At 46.5% G+C, this 13,880-nt stretch overlaps 1 protein-coding gene across 7 annotated transcripts in view; it reads right to left on the reverse strand.

The window, feature by feature from the left end:
• The window catches only part of LOC116939177 (homeobox protein cut-like 1), a 203,509-nt gene extending 189,629 nt beyond the window's left edge, over window positions 1–13,880 (reverse strand). For 4 of the 7 annotated variants that reach the window (XM_032947256.2, XM_032947255.2, XM_032947252.2 and 1 more), the window contains exon 1: window positions 11,951–13,880. In XM_032947256.2, coding sequence (XP_032803147.2) covers window positions 11,951–12,013 — 63 coding nt within the window. In that variant the 5' untranslated portion in view covers window positions 12,014–13,880. The remainder of the gene's footprint in view (window positions 1–11,950) is intronic. The other 3 variants (XM_032947251.2, XM_032947258.2, XM_032947250.2) reach the window with 1 other exon arrangement.

A 13,880-nucleotide genomic window follows, 5' to 3' on the forward strand; every position in this document is an offset into this window, starting at 1 on the left:
GTGGTTAACATCTCCTAGCCACCGTGATGATGATTATGAGAGAGACACCGTAAACTCCAAATATACAGCAGCAGGCGTCTGGGTCGGGATCAACCCCATGACCTCCTGCATACCAGGCGAGGTAGTTAACATCTCCTAGCCACCGTGATGATTATGAGAGAGACACCGTAAATTCCAAATATACAGCAGCAGGCGTCTGGGTCTTGATCAACCCCACGACCTCCTGCATACCGGGCGAGGTAGTTAACATCTCCTAGCCACCGTGATGATGATTATGAGAGAGACACCGTAAATTCCAAATATAAAGCAGCAGGCGTCTGGGTCGGGATGAACCCCACGACCTCTTGCATACCAAGCGAGGTAGTTAACATCTCCTAGCCACCGTGATGATGATTATGAGAGACACTGTAAACTCCAAATATACAGCAGCAGGCGTCTGGGTCGGGATCAACCCCACGACCTCTTGCATACCAGGCGAGGTAGTTAACATCTCGCAATTTTGGCGCCCGTATCGCGTGAATTCACACACCGCTTGGGGGGGGGGGCCAAGCAGGGCCACCTTTTCTTTTGCCATTGGAGAATTTGAATTTCTGATCTAAAAATCAAATGGCGACTTTGTATTGTTGCAAATAGACCGTGCTCATGATTGATACACATGAGTGTACGCAAACACACACACGCATGACGCGTGGTGATATGATATACGGAGTGTACACACAGCCATGATGATATGATATAGTATACACACGTGCATGATCTGATTGATATTACACATTATACATGATAATGATGTTGATATACACCGAGTACGCACGTGTGTACACACACACAAGATGATGTGATATACGTGTGATATACAGAGTATACACGTGCGTGATGATGTGAAATAGTGCACACACGTGTATGATTTGATCGTTATACACAGTGTGCATGATAATGATGTTGATATACACGGAGTACACACGTGGGGTGATGATGTGATAGTATACACAAAGACGTGATAAACATCCAACACAAGTGTCATGCAATACACAAAGCGAACACACACACACAAGATGGTACACAGTACACACACACACACAAACGAACCGATGAAATATCAGGGTTTGCACACGTAGTGACAACATACATAACAGTGCACACACACACACAGAGAGACACGACAAAAAAACATTACAGGGCACGCAGTGATCAAATATAGTAAGTACACAGATTACACAATGTAAGGGCGTGTTAAGCGACTTACATAGTGGCACACAGGACACATTGTACACAGACTCTGCACACAATATACGCTGTAGTGCTGCAGTAAGCGCAGCGTGCACACACACAGTAAACAACAATGGCACGCTACTCTATTGTTGGTACTAGGGTCGTTTGCCCGAAACGTCGTTTATTTTCCATTTCAAGGCCGCATTTGCTTGTTGACGAATGTGTCGTGGCGTTGTTGTTGTTGTTGTGTTATTTGTGCGTGTACACACACACACGACCATCAGAAAGAGTGCTGCTGCTGCTGCTTGCTTGCTGCTACACCACCACAATGGTTTTGCCGTGCCAAAAGGGACGCGTGGTAGGTGCAGTCACCTCGCACGACGCGACACACACACACACAGAGAGCACAGGGAGTGAACTCACGTGTCAACAACAACAAGAATAAGAATAATCAAGTTACGTGAAACACGCTGGTGGACACGCGCGGTGCTGTCGTCGTTATGCGGTTGCTGTTTGGGGCCGTCCATAAATGACGTCACGCGATTTAGGACGATTTTTGATTCCCCCCCCCCTTCGTCGTCACACAAAGTCAAACACCCCCCCCCCCTAAAATATGACGTCACAAAGCTCTGCCGCCCCCCTCCCCCCCCCGAAAAAAAATAAAACATGCTTCAAATCTCTTTAAACTATTGTCATTGTAGTTGCGTATTTAATGTGGCGCTGCACTCTGATGTTGTAGGAGAAAACATTCATTAAAAAGTCTATTTAATTAAGCAGAACGTGTTGTCTATATTTATTTAAAGTTGCGCATTTTTATGTGACGTCACATTTCACCCCCCCGTCACAAATGTCTGACCCCCGGCTCCCCCAAGATGCGTGACGTCATTTATGGCCAGCCCCAAAGGGTGCACACGGGAGCGACACTGCACGTGTAATAATAATATAAAGTGCACCACCACCACCGCCACCAGAACCAGAACGATCGCCACACAAAGGCGATGCTGCTAGCGCAGTCCACGCTGCACTGTACAAGGGTCACAGCGTGGCATACTGTACACACACGTGTCATTAGGATACACAACACGGCACTGTACTCTTTAACACTGTACACCACACGTGCACTGCACATACACACGTGTGTGTATACACAGCACACACGTGCACTGCACACACACACGTGCACTGCACACACACACGTGTGTATACACACCACACGTGTACTGCACACACACATACACACGTGTGTGTATACACACCACACACGTGCTCTGCACATACACACACATACACACTTGTGTGTATACACACCACACGTGTACTGCACACACACACGTGTGTATACACACCACACACGTGCACTGCACACACATACACACGTGTGTATATACACACCACACACATACACACGTGTGTGTATACACACCACACACACATACATACACACGTGTGTATACACACACACACCACATAGACACGTGTTACCCCGCGTACGATATTGCACGCACCACATTCTGGACTGCAGTACACAAATACACACACACACGTGTATTTGTGTACTACACTGTGTGTATGTGGTTTGTGTGTGCAGTCCAGTATGTGGTGTGTGTGCAACATCGTACACAAATACACACGTGTGTGTATTTGTGTACTGCACTGTGTGTATGTGGTGTGTGTGTGCAATATCGTACGCGGGGTAAACACGATGGCAAGCGTGGTGAGAGCGATTCATTGTAATCTAAACGCAGTACTGTACGGAGAGGCATACCGATACTGTGCACACAATGCGGTGTGTGCATTGTGTACACAGTGCACACAATAAAGCCACGGTAACAATACAGTAGTACTACTACAATGCACTAAGTGCATTGTGTACACTGCATTGTGCACACAGTACACAATGCGGTGTGTGCATTGTGTACACAGTGCACACAATAAAGCCACGGTAACAATACAGTAGTACTACTACAATGCACTTGTGCATTGTGTACACTGTGCATTGTGCACACAGTGTACACAATGCGGTGTGTGCATTGTGTACACAGTGTATTGTGCACACACTACACAATGCGGTGTGTCCATTGTGTACACTGCATTGTGCACACAGTACACAATGCGGTGTGTGCATTGTGTACACTGCATTGTGCACACAGTACACAATTCGGTGTGTGCATTGTGTACACAGTGCATTGTGCACACAGTACACAATGCGGTGTGTGCAGTGTGTACACAGTGCATTGTGCACATAGTACACAATGCGGTGTGTGCAGTGTGTACACAGTGCATTGTGCACACAGTACACAATGCGGTGTGTGCATTGTGTACACAGTGCATTGTGCACACAGTACACAATGCGGTGTGCAGTGTGTACACAGTGCATTGTGCACACAGTACACAATGCGGTGTGTGAATTGTGTACACAGTGCATTGTGCACACAGTACACAATGCGGTGTGTACAGTGTGTACACAGTGCATTGTGCACATAGTACACAATGCGGTGTGTGCAGTGTGTACACAGTGCATTGTGCACACAGTACACAAAGCGGTGTGTGCATTGTGTACACAGTGCATTGTGCACACAGTACACAAAGCGGTGTGTGCATTGTGCACACAGTGCACACAATAAAGCCACGGTAACAATACAGTAGTACTACTACTACTCTAGTAGTACGGCTTACAGGGGGAAGAAGATGACACACATCCCCAACATTTCACCTTTAATAGACCTGACGGGGAAAGTGATTTTGGCGAACGCCGATCAAGGCCGGTGGCCAAACGCCACGCCCGGCCGCATTTGTATCCCCAGGTGCTGGCGTTCTACACCCTCACTCGAGTCTGAGTTGACCTAGGAGAAGCCCAAAACAGGTCCGAGTCCAACACAGACAACACAAACAGCACAGAGACAACACAAACAACGCTTCCTAAAACGTGGTGGTGGTGTGTGTGTGTGGGGGTACCTCGCTCACTCCATCTCTCTCTCCTCTCTCTCGTTGCAACAATGGATAACAAAAGCGCATTTTGAAAGCCACCACTTCGTAAAATAGAACACGCACACACACACAAATAAATATATATCGATACAAATATGAACACCGGAGCAAATAGAACAATCGAAGGGGTTTTCGGTTAAACACATCAAGGATGCCAGCCGCCTCCATCTCACGTGTTATGATGATGTACTTACAGTGTCGTTTGTGTGTGTGTGTGCTATGTATGTTGCTGTGTGTGTGTGCTATGTGGTGTTGTGTGTGCTATGTCTCTATGTGTGTGCTATATGTTGTGTGTGTGCTATGTGTTGCGTGTATGCTATGTGTTGTGTGTGCTATGTCTCTATGTGTGTGCTATGTCTCTATGTGTGTGCTATGTTGCTGTGTGTGTGCTATGTGTTGTGTGTGCTATGTCTCTATGTGTGTGCTATGTTGCTGTGTGTGTGTTCTGTGTGTTGTGTTTCTGTGCGTGTGTGTTGTGTGCTTTGTGTGTGTCATTTGATGCGTGTGTTGTTGAAATGTGTATTGTGCTAGGTGTTCAGTTGTAACGTGTACTGTGTTGCCGTGTTATGTTGCTGTGTGTGTGCTACGTCTATGTGTGTGCTGTGTGACTGTGTTATGTTGCTGTGTGTGTGCTATGTCTCTATGTGTGTGCTGTGTGACTGTGTTATGTTGCTGTGTGTGTGCTATGTCTCTATGTGTGTGCTGTGTGACTGTGTTATGTAGCTGTGTGTGCTATGTATCTGTGTGTGTTATGTTACTGTGTTATGTTGCTGTGTGTGCTATGTCTATGTGTCTGTTATGTTACTGCGTTATGTTGCTGTGTGTGTGCTATGTCTATATGCGTGTGCTAATTTACTGTTATGTTGCTGTGTGTGTGCTATGTCTATGTGTATGTTGTGTGACTGTGTTATGTTGCTGTGTGTGTGCTATGTCTCTATGTGTGTGTTGTGTGACTGTGTTATGTTGCTGTGTGTGTGCTATGTCTCTGTGTGTGCTATCTTACTGTGTTATGTTGCTGTGTGTGTGCTATGTCTATGTGTGTACTGTGTTATGTTGCTGTGTGTGTGCTATGTCTATGTGTGTGCTATGTGAATGTGTTATGTCTCTATGTGTATGCTATGTTGCTGCGTGTGTGCTATGTTGCTGCGTGTGTGCTATGTGTTGTGTGTGTTATGTCTCTATGTGTGTGCTATGTTGCTGTGTGTTCTGGTGCTGTGTGTGTGTTCCGTGTGTTGTGTTTCTGTGCGTGTGTTGTGTGCTTTGTGTGTGTAATTTGATACGTGTGTTATGTTGAAATGTGTATTGTGCTAGGTGTTCAGTTGTAACGTGTACTGTGTTGCCGTGTTATGTTGCTGTGTGTGTGCTATGTCTATGTGTTATGTTGCTGTGTGTGTGTGCTGTCTCTGTGTGTGCTGTTACTGTGTTGTGTTGCTGTGTGTGTGCTACGTCTATGTGTGTGCTGTGTGACTGTGTTATGTTGCTGTGTGTGTGCTATGTCTCTGTGTGTGTTGTGTGACTGTGTTATGTTGCTGTGTGTGCTATGCATCTGTGTGTGTTATGTTACTGTGTTAAGTTGCTGTGTGTGCTATGTCTATGTGTGTGCTGTGTGACTGTGTTATGTTGCTGTGTGTGTGCTATGTCTATGTGCGTACTGTGTTATGTTGCTCTGTGTGTGCTATGTCTATGTGTGTGTGCTATGTCTCTATGTGTGTGCTGTGTGACTTATGTTGCTGTGTGTGTGCTATGTCTCTGTGTGTGCTATCTTACTGTGTTATGTTGCTGTGTGTGTTCTATGTCTATGTGTGTACTGTGTTATGTTGCTGTGTGTGTGCTATGTGTGTGCTATGTGAATGTGTTATGTTGCTATGTGTGTGCTATGTTGTTGTGTGTGTGCTATGTCTATGTGTGTGCTGTGTCTCTATGTGTGTGCTATCTTACTGTGTTATGTTGCTGTGTGTGTGCTATGTATATGTGTGTGCTGTGTTATGTTGCTGTGTGTGTCCTATGTCTATGTGTGTGCTATGTGACTGTGTTATGTTGCTCTGTGTGTGCTATGTCTATGTGTGTGTGCTATGTCTATGTGTGTACTGTGTTATGTTGCTGTGTGTGTGCTATGTCTATGTGTGTGCTATGTGACTGTGCTATGTTGCTATGTGTGTGCTATGTTGTTGTTGGTGTGTGCTATGTCTATGTGTGTGTGCTATGTCTCTATGTGTGTGCTATATTACTGTGTTATGTTGCTATGTGTGTGCTATGTTGTTGTGTGTGTGTGCTATGTCTATGTGTGTGTGCTATGTCTATGTGTGTACTGTGTTATGTTGCTGTGTGTGTGCTATGTCTATGTGTGTGCTATGTGAATGTGTTATATTGCTATGTGTGTGCTATGTTGTTGTGTGTGTGCTATGTCTATGTGTGTGTGCTATGTCTCTATGTGTGTGCTATCTTACTGTGTTATGTTGCTGTGTGTGTGCGCTCCACTATATAGCAAACTCACAATCACGCGTCATTCGGCGTGTCACTATGAAACATCCACAATTCGGTACTGAAATCAATAAGAGTGATATATTATAATTATTTATCTACGTGACTTTAGCGAAAGAACCAAAGAATACGAATTCCTGCAGTCACGAAAGTTAAGTCAATAAGAGTGCTGTAATGTCATTTGTTGAATCTAGGGGACAAAGCAAACAAACTCACTTCATCTCAAAAGTTTGTTTTATGGCCAAGGGGCTCCTGAAACTGGACGTTTGACCTATTACTTTATAATTAAGCAATGGGTTTTTTTAAAAATTTCTTAATTAAGGAAACCTAAGTGCCTGGAGAAACCCCACTACGTGTCCTACAGGAGGGTGGGGGGGGGTTACCACTCTCTTTACATTTGACACGATCCACCGTAGTCAAGCCCTTTGTTACAAGGACCATCCTCACCGGTAACAGTGGACTCCTTTAAACCCATTGTAACGAAACAAATACTCTATGCGTAACTCTAACGTGGCTTAAACGCGTGTGAACATGACCCCTTTAAAGATGGAGTTGTTTTAATCAAGATTCCACCATACCGTAACCTCCACAATTAACCCCAAGCACAAACAACCCTAAAACACTACAGAATCACTCGTAACCGCCCCCCAAACACCAAACACCAACCACTGAATCTTAACCCAACGCTAAACCGAGACTACCCAACACTAAACCTGAGCACGAATCCCATCACGAGCTCCCAATTCCTGGCCACATTACCATATCCCTCGTAACATCTATCAGGAAAAAAAAACAACGGACCCCATTATGAGACCTCCTTTGCCAGTAACAAGATATAGTAATAGGTTTTTACCCTTTTGACTGGCAAACATGATGCCTTGAATAAAGGTGTCAGTTTTTGTGCCAGTCAAAAGGGTAAAATCTATTACTATAACGGACCCCATTCTTTACCATACCCACTAACACCGGGGGGGAGGTGGGGGGCAGATCAACACCCCAAAACACTGATCATGTATAACACTAAACTTCAACTTAACCGGAACTCTGCCAATAACACTAAAGCCGTGTCTCTAAAGGCAAATGGCAACCTGTGTTTAAACACACCACGCTCCTGACAAGTCTGCATCCTCCAACAGACTTTTATATTTAGCAGACAATGTACAATCCCGTGGTCTGCTTTTCATCCCCATTGCCTTGACGTTTTACATCGGAACCAATGACACACACGCACACAACAACACATTCACACACATTACGTACACACACACACCTAAAACTCACACCGTGTCGAAACTAAATCTTATGTCAAACTCAAGACTCAATGTAAAACACATTTTTATTTTACCCTCTTGATAACGCACGAGAAAATGTGTGCCCGCTGTGATAAAATGTTAGAAGACCTTTGTCAATCCACTGCTGGATGAAGGACATCCAAATGCCATGTCAATAATTGTCCAGGGGTTCGTTTGACAACACAGCACTGATTCAGGACGTGTGTAGTTCATTCACAAAAGCTGCAGATCAATGCGAGTTGATGGTACCACAGGGGACCCAGAGAGGGTTCCGGATATCACCGGCCACTGATGATGATGATGTTGGCTGGGACTCTAACCAAGATCACACACACACACATCTCGGGCAACCAGGTTGTGATTGCTTTACTTGTGCATGTGGAAATGAGTGGGACTTCGTTGGGAAGAGCGGTTCACCAAATGCACAAACCACACACAACACACAACAACACACTTGCAGAGAGACGTGAGATCAAATCTTCATGGGGCCCTGTAGTGTGTGTGGCTGCAAAATAAAATTATTGCATTGTAACCCTACATCGTACGCACACAAACTGGGGGTGGTATATAGTTTGCGTTTCACAAGCTGGAGCTTCTGCATCGCAGTTAACACATTCTGAGCACATACGAACATACACCACTCACTGCACATACAGCAAGCATCGTGCGTACACACATGGAATATCCACAGGACACAATTCAACATTATCACACATTGTGTAATAACTGCACAGGCTACGTGACACAAAGCGTAATACCTACAGAGTACAATTTAATACTGACGTTGAACAGTCGATACTGTGCAATGTCTACACACTATTAGGATTCACATATATACCACGTACAGTGTAAACATGTGCTTGTGAACTGTGCAATATCTAGGGAAGATTATTTAATATTAATTTGAAGTGTGTGTGTTGGTGGGTGCTCACTAACTCTTGCCCCCCTGGCAATCATCCTAACTTACACTAATCTTTTGATCTTATGTTGAGCTTATATTTGAAAGTCAGTGGGTACACACACGGTGTGTATAATAATAGTACTGACACTACACACAGCATAGACTTACTCTGCTGCTGTAACACTGACGCTCTAAACACAACATTGTGAGTCTATGTTGTGTCGGGTATTATACACAGCACAAGCTTTCTAAAACATGGCACAGACTTACTGTGTAACTGGACACTCACTGTCGGACATTACCAATGTGTTAAATTAAATTAATGAGGACTAAATATCACACAAAGCAAGGGACTTTCGGGAGATGGAGCAAAAGTGTCCCCTTTAAGACACGCAGTGATGACATGGGGTAGCACCATAACAATAATGATTACAATAGTAATAATAACTTTCTAATTAAAAACAAAACATTACCACACCCCAAGTGGTGGTTATACGTCGCTGCCAAAGTATTTTTTGTTGTTATTTATCATGTCCATTCGTACGTTATGGACACACACACACAAGTTATAATTACACTGCTGGGTTTACTTTATAGAGCACACACGTGCCCGCTTGCAACATGCAAGCGGGCACGTGTGAAAAACATTAACATCGTCGTGATTCTCTGCCGTGTCCTATCCACTGCTGGATGAGGCTTATTATCAAGAAGCCACACGTTTAGGTGGGTGGATTTACCGCAATGCATTACATTACGAATTCGCAAGGTGTTGGTGAGTCCACCCATATATATTATTACCCCTGTGTGTCTTGTTACTCTCTGTACTTTATCTATTAACGAACTGTGAGTAATATTCATAGCGACAATGGTGTATACCGATCTATGTACACAATACTGATCAAATAAGAATAATGTTGTAAAAGTGTCACCCACATGGACCGCTAAGGAAAAAAATGAGATATCCCCCTCGCCCCCTGTGAAGATCATTGAATGGATTTATCCGGGGGGAACCCAAATCAGAAATGTCAAGTTAAGGGACACGGCGGACTGTGAGACACCTCGAAAAATTACACCCACAGAAGAATAACCCCGGACCAAGAGGGACACGGCGGACTGCGAGACACCTCGAAAAATGACACCCACAGAAGAATAACCCCGGACCAAGAGACCCCAAAAAGGGACCCCCCCCCCCCACCGCCATAGTGACATTGAATAAAAAGGGGGCCCAAAGTAAAAGAACCCCCCAATTGTTTTTTTACTTTACTAAAAAAAAGCGACCAAAGAAGACAGGGAGATGGAGAGAGACCTTGACCCATGTCTGGCTGACTGCCGGACGACTCAGACAAAGGGGGATCTCGTGAAGAAAAGGGGATAGGAGGACCCCCCCAAGGTGATCCCACTAGTGGAGCATACAGCACCGCAACTAGTACTGGAGACCACAACTAGAGTGGCTGACCTCGCTACTAATAAAATAATATATATCTTTTAAAAACACCCACCCCATACGACCTTCTCAGCAACCCCACGTCCTTGCCCGGACCGGTATATAAAAAGAAGAAAAAAAACCCCAATAATAATCTAGCAAAAAACACAACGTACCTTTCAGCATGCGCCCCGTAACTCGTGAGATTGATCCTCATCACCAACCCAACAAAGCACGGATCGAGAACGGGGACGTGGGATTTGTGAAGAGTCTCGACTCGAGAAACAAAACAGATCCCAAGGACCACCAAACCAAGGACCACCACCACCAAGACCACAAGAACAATGGCAAATAGAGCGGATGCGGTGTGTGTGGGGGGTGGTGGCTTGCTGGGGGAAGGGATGAGAAAGGTTAACAACAGCAGCAGCAGAGACAGGCCACGTTACGAAACGTCGTCTTACGCGTGTCTCGTTGCTGCTCTCCTGATTCTGATGGTCGTGGTTGGTAGTGGCGGTGATGATGATGATGGGGAGTGATGATGGTGGTGGGGAGTGATGATGGGGAGTGATGATGATGGTGGTGGGGAGTGATGATGATGGTGGTGGGGAGTGATGATGATGGTGGGGAGTGATGATGATGATGGGGAGTGATGATGATGGTGGGGAGAGATGATGATGATGATGATGGGGAGAGATGATGATGATGGGGAGTGATGATGATGGGGAGTGATGATGATGATGGGGAGTGATGATGATGATGGTGGGGAGTGATGATGATGGTGGAGAGTGATGATGATGGGAGTGATGATGATGGGGAGTGATGATGATTATGATGATGGGGAGTGATGATGGGGAGTGATGCTGGGGAGTGATGATGATGATGGTGGTGGTTATGCTGATGGCGCAAACAAAAAAATCGGTGGCACGTTGCTGCTGTTGCTGCCACCACGCCGCCACTGGAGTGATGACGGTACCGTCTGGTGGTTGACGGGGCTGTCATGGAAATGATGATGGTGATGATGATGATGTTGATGGTGGTGATGGAGGGGGGGGGGGTGATGTCAGTCGGTATTGACCGTGAGCTCTCTGACCCAGCAGTGCCGGGTACTGTGGCTCCTTCACGGTCACGGCCACCATGTTCCCAACAATCAACCATCATCGCCATCATTATCAATCATCGCCATCATTATCAATCATCTCTCCGAATCATCAATATCAATGGGGGGGTTGGTGGTGTCACCCACCATCACTCTCAGAGCGATCCGTAGGCAGTATGAACACGAATCCTGCTCGGCCTTCTGTTGTCTAGCCCACAACCCTCCTTCGGTTGTTTCACATCTCCCCACCGCTCTCTCGCTCGCATCGCATCGCCAGCAAAAATAAAAACAACAAACCCATCGCCAAATGATGGTGGTGATGTCGGGACCTTCCCCCGCCACCACCACCACCTCCACCTCGTCCTCTCATCAACGGCGCGTCTCCCTCCTCGTCCACTCCATCATCTTCTTCATCCCATCATCATCATCATCTCCATCCCTTCTATCCCTCGCTCGCTCCGCCATCCCCCATGCCCGGGCCCGGTGCCGCCACAACAACAACACCACCACCACCAACAACAACACCACCACCAACAACAACACACGCGCGGACCGACCTGCAGCCGCTGTAGATCAAATTTCTTCCAATATTGGAGCATCGATCCTTCTCTCTCCGCCATCTTGAGGGACACGGGGCCGACGACGGTGATGATGGTGATGATGATCGCTGTGTCGGCCGAGCTGTGGTGGTGGTGGTGATGATGGTGGTGGTGGAGGAGGAGGAAGAGGAGGCGGTGAAGCCGCAGCAGCAGCAGCAGCCCGCCACGTTGTGCGCCGCGCACCGACTCGGTTCGCCCATTAAGAGATGTCAAACTTTGTTTTTGTATCTTTCCCCTTCTCTCTCTCTCTGCCTGTGTGTGTCTCTGTGTGTGTCTCTGTGTGTGTGTCTGTGTGCACTCTAGCTCATTCTCTCTCTCTGCCTGTGTGTGTCTCTGTGTGTGTGTCTGTGTGTGCACTCTAGCTCATTCTCTCTCTCTGCCTGTGTGTGGTGTGTGTTGTATGCTGCTCCTCTCTTTGCTTCTCTCTCTCTGTGTGTGTGCTGTGCTGTGTGTGTCTGTGCACTCTAGCTCATTCTCTCTCTCTCTCTCTGCCTGTGTGTTGTGTGTCTCTGTGTGTGTCTGTGCACTCTAGCTCATTCTCTCTCTGCCTGTGTGTGGTGTGTTGTATGCTGCTCCTCTCTCTCTCTTTGCTTCTCTCTCTGTGTGTGTGTCTGTGTGTGCACTGTAGCTCATTCTCTCTCTCTCTCTGCCTGTGTGTGTCTCTGTGTGTGTCTCTGTATGTCTCTAGCTCATTCTCTCTCTCTGCCTGTGTTGTGTGTCTCTGTGTGTGTGTCTGTGTGCTATGCTGTGTGTGTGTCTCTGTGTGTGTGTGTCTCTGTGTGTGTCTGTGTGTGCACTCTAGCTCATTCTCTCTCTCTGCCTGTGTCGTTGTGTCTCTGTGTGTGCTATGCTGTGTGTGTGTCTCTGTGTGTGTCTGTGTGTGCACTCTAGCTCATTCTCTGTCTCTCTCTGCCTGTGTGTGTCTGTGCACTCTAGCTCATTCTCTCTCTCTGCCTGTGTGTGTCGTTGTGTCTCTGTGTGTGCTATGCTGTGTATGTGTGTCTCTGTGTGTGTCTGTGTGTGCACTCTAGCTCATTCTCTGTCTCTCTCTGCCTGTGTGTGTGTCTGTGCACTCTAGCTCATTCTCTCTCTGCCTGTGTGTGGTGTCTGTTGTATGCTGCTCCTCTCTCTCTTTGCTTCTCTCTGTGTGTGTGCTGTGCTGTGTGTGCTGTGCTGTGTGTCTCTGTGTGTGTGTCTGTGTACTCTCTCCGTGTCTGTGTCTCTGTGTGTCTGTGTGTATCTGTGTGTGTCTCTGTGTGTGTCTGTGTGTTCTCTCCGTGTCTGTGTCTCTGTGTGTCTGTGTGTATCTGTGTGTGTCTGTGTGTATCTGTGTGTGTCTGTGTGTATCTGTGTGTGTCTGTGTGTTCTCTCCGTGTCTGTGTTATGCACTGCCCGCCTCGTCTACCTCTGTGTGTGATTCTCCCGTTAGCTATCTGTGTCTCTTACCCTGTGTGTGTGTGAGTCTCTCTTACCCTGTGTGTGTGTGAGTCTCTCTTACCCTGTGTGTGTGTGAGCCTCTCTTACCTTGTGTGTGTGATTCTCCCGTTAGCTATCTGTGTCTCTTACCCTGTGTGTGTGTGAGTCTCTCTTACCCTGTGTGTGTGTGAGTCTCTCTTACCCTGTGTGTGTGTGAGCCTCTCTTACCTTGTGTGTGTGATTCTCCCGTTAGCTATCTGTGTCTCTTACCCTGTGTGTGTGTGAGTCTCTCTTACCCTGTGTGTGTGTGAGTCTCTCTTACCCTGTGTGTGTGTGAGCCTCTCTTACCTTGTGTGTGTGATTCTCCCGTTAGCTATCTCTGTCTCTTACCCTGTGTGTGTGTCTCTCTTACCTTGTGTGTGTGTGAGTCTCTCTTACCTTGTGTGTGTGTGATTCTCTCTTACTGTGTGTG

The sequence above is a fragment of the Petromyzon marinus genome, chromosome 5 (assembly GCF_048934315.1).
Source record: "Petromyzon marinus isolate PM22_M1 ecotype Great Lakes invasive population chromosome 5, UKy_Petmar_22M1.pri1.0, whole genome shotgun sequence".
Taxonomy (NCBI): domain Eukaryota; kingdom Metazoa; phylum Chordata; class Hyperoartia; order Petromyzontiformes; family Petromyzontidae; genus Petromyzon; species Petromyzon marinus.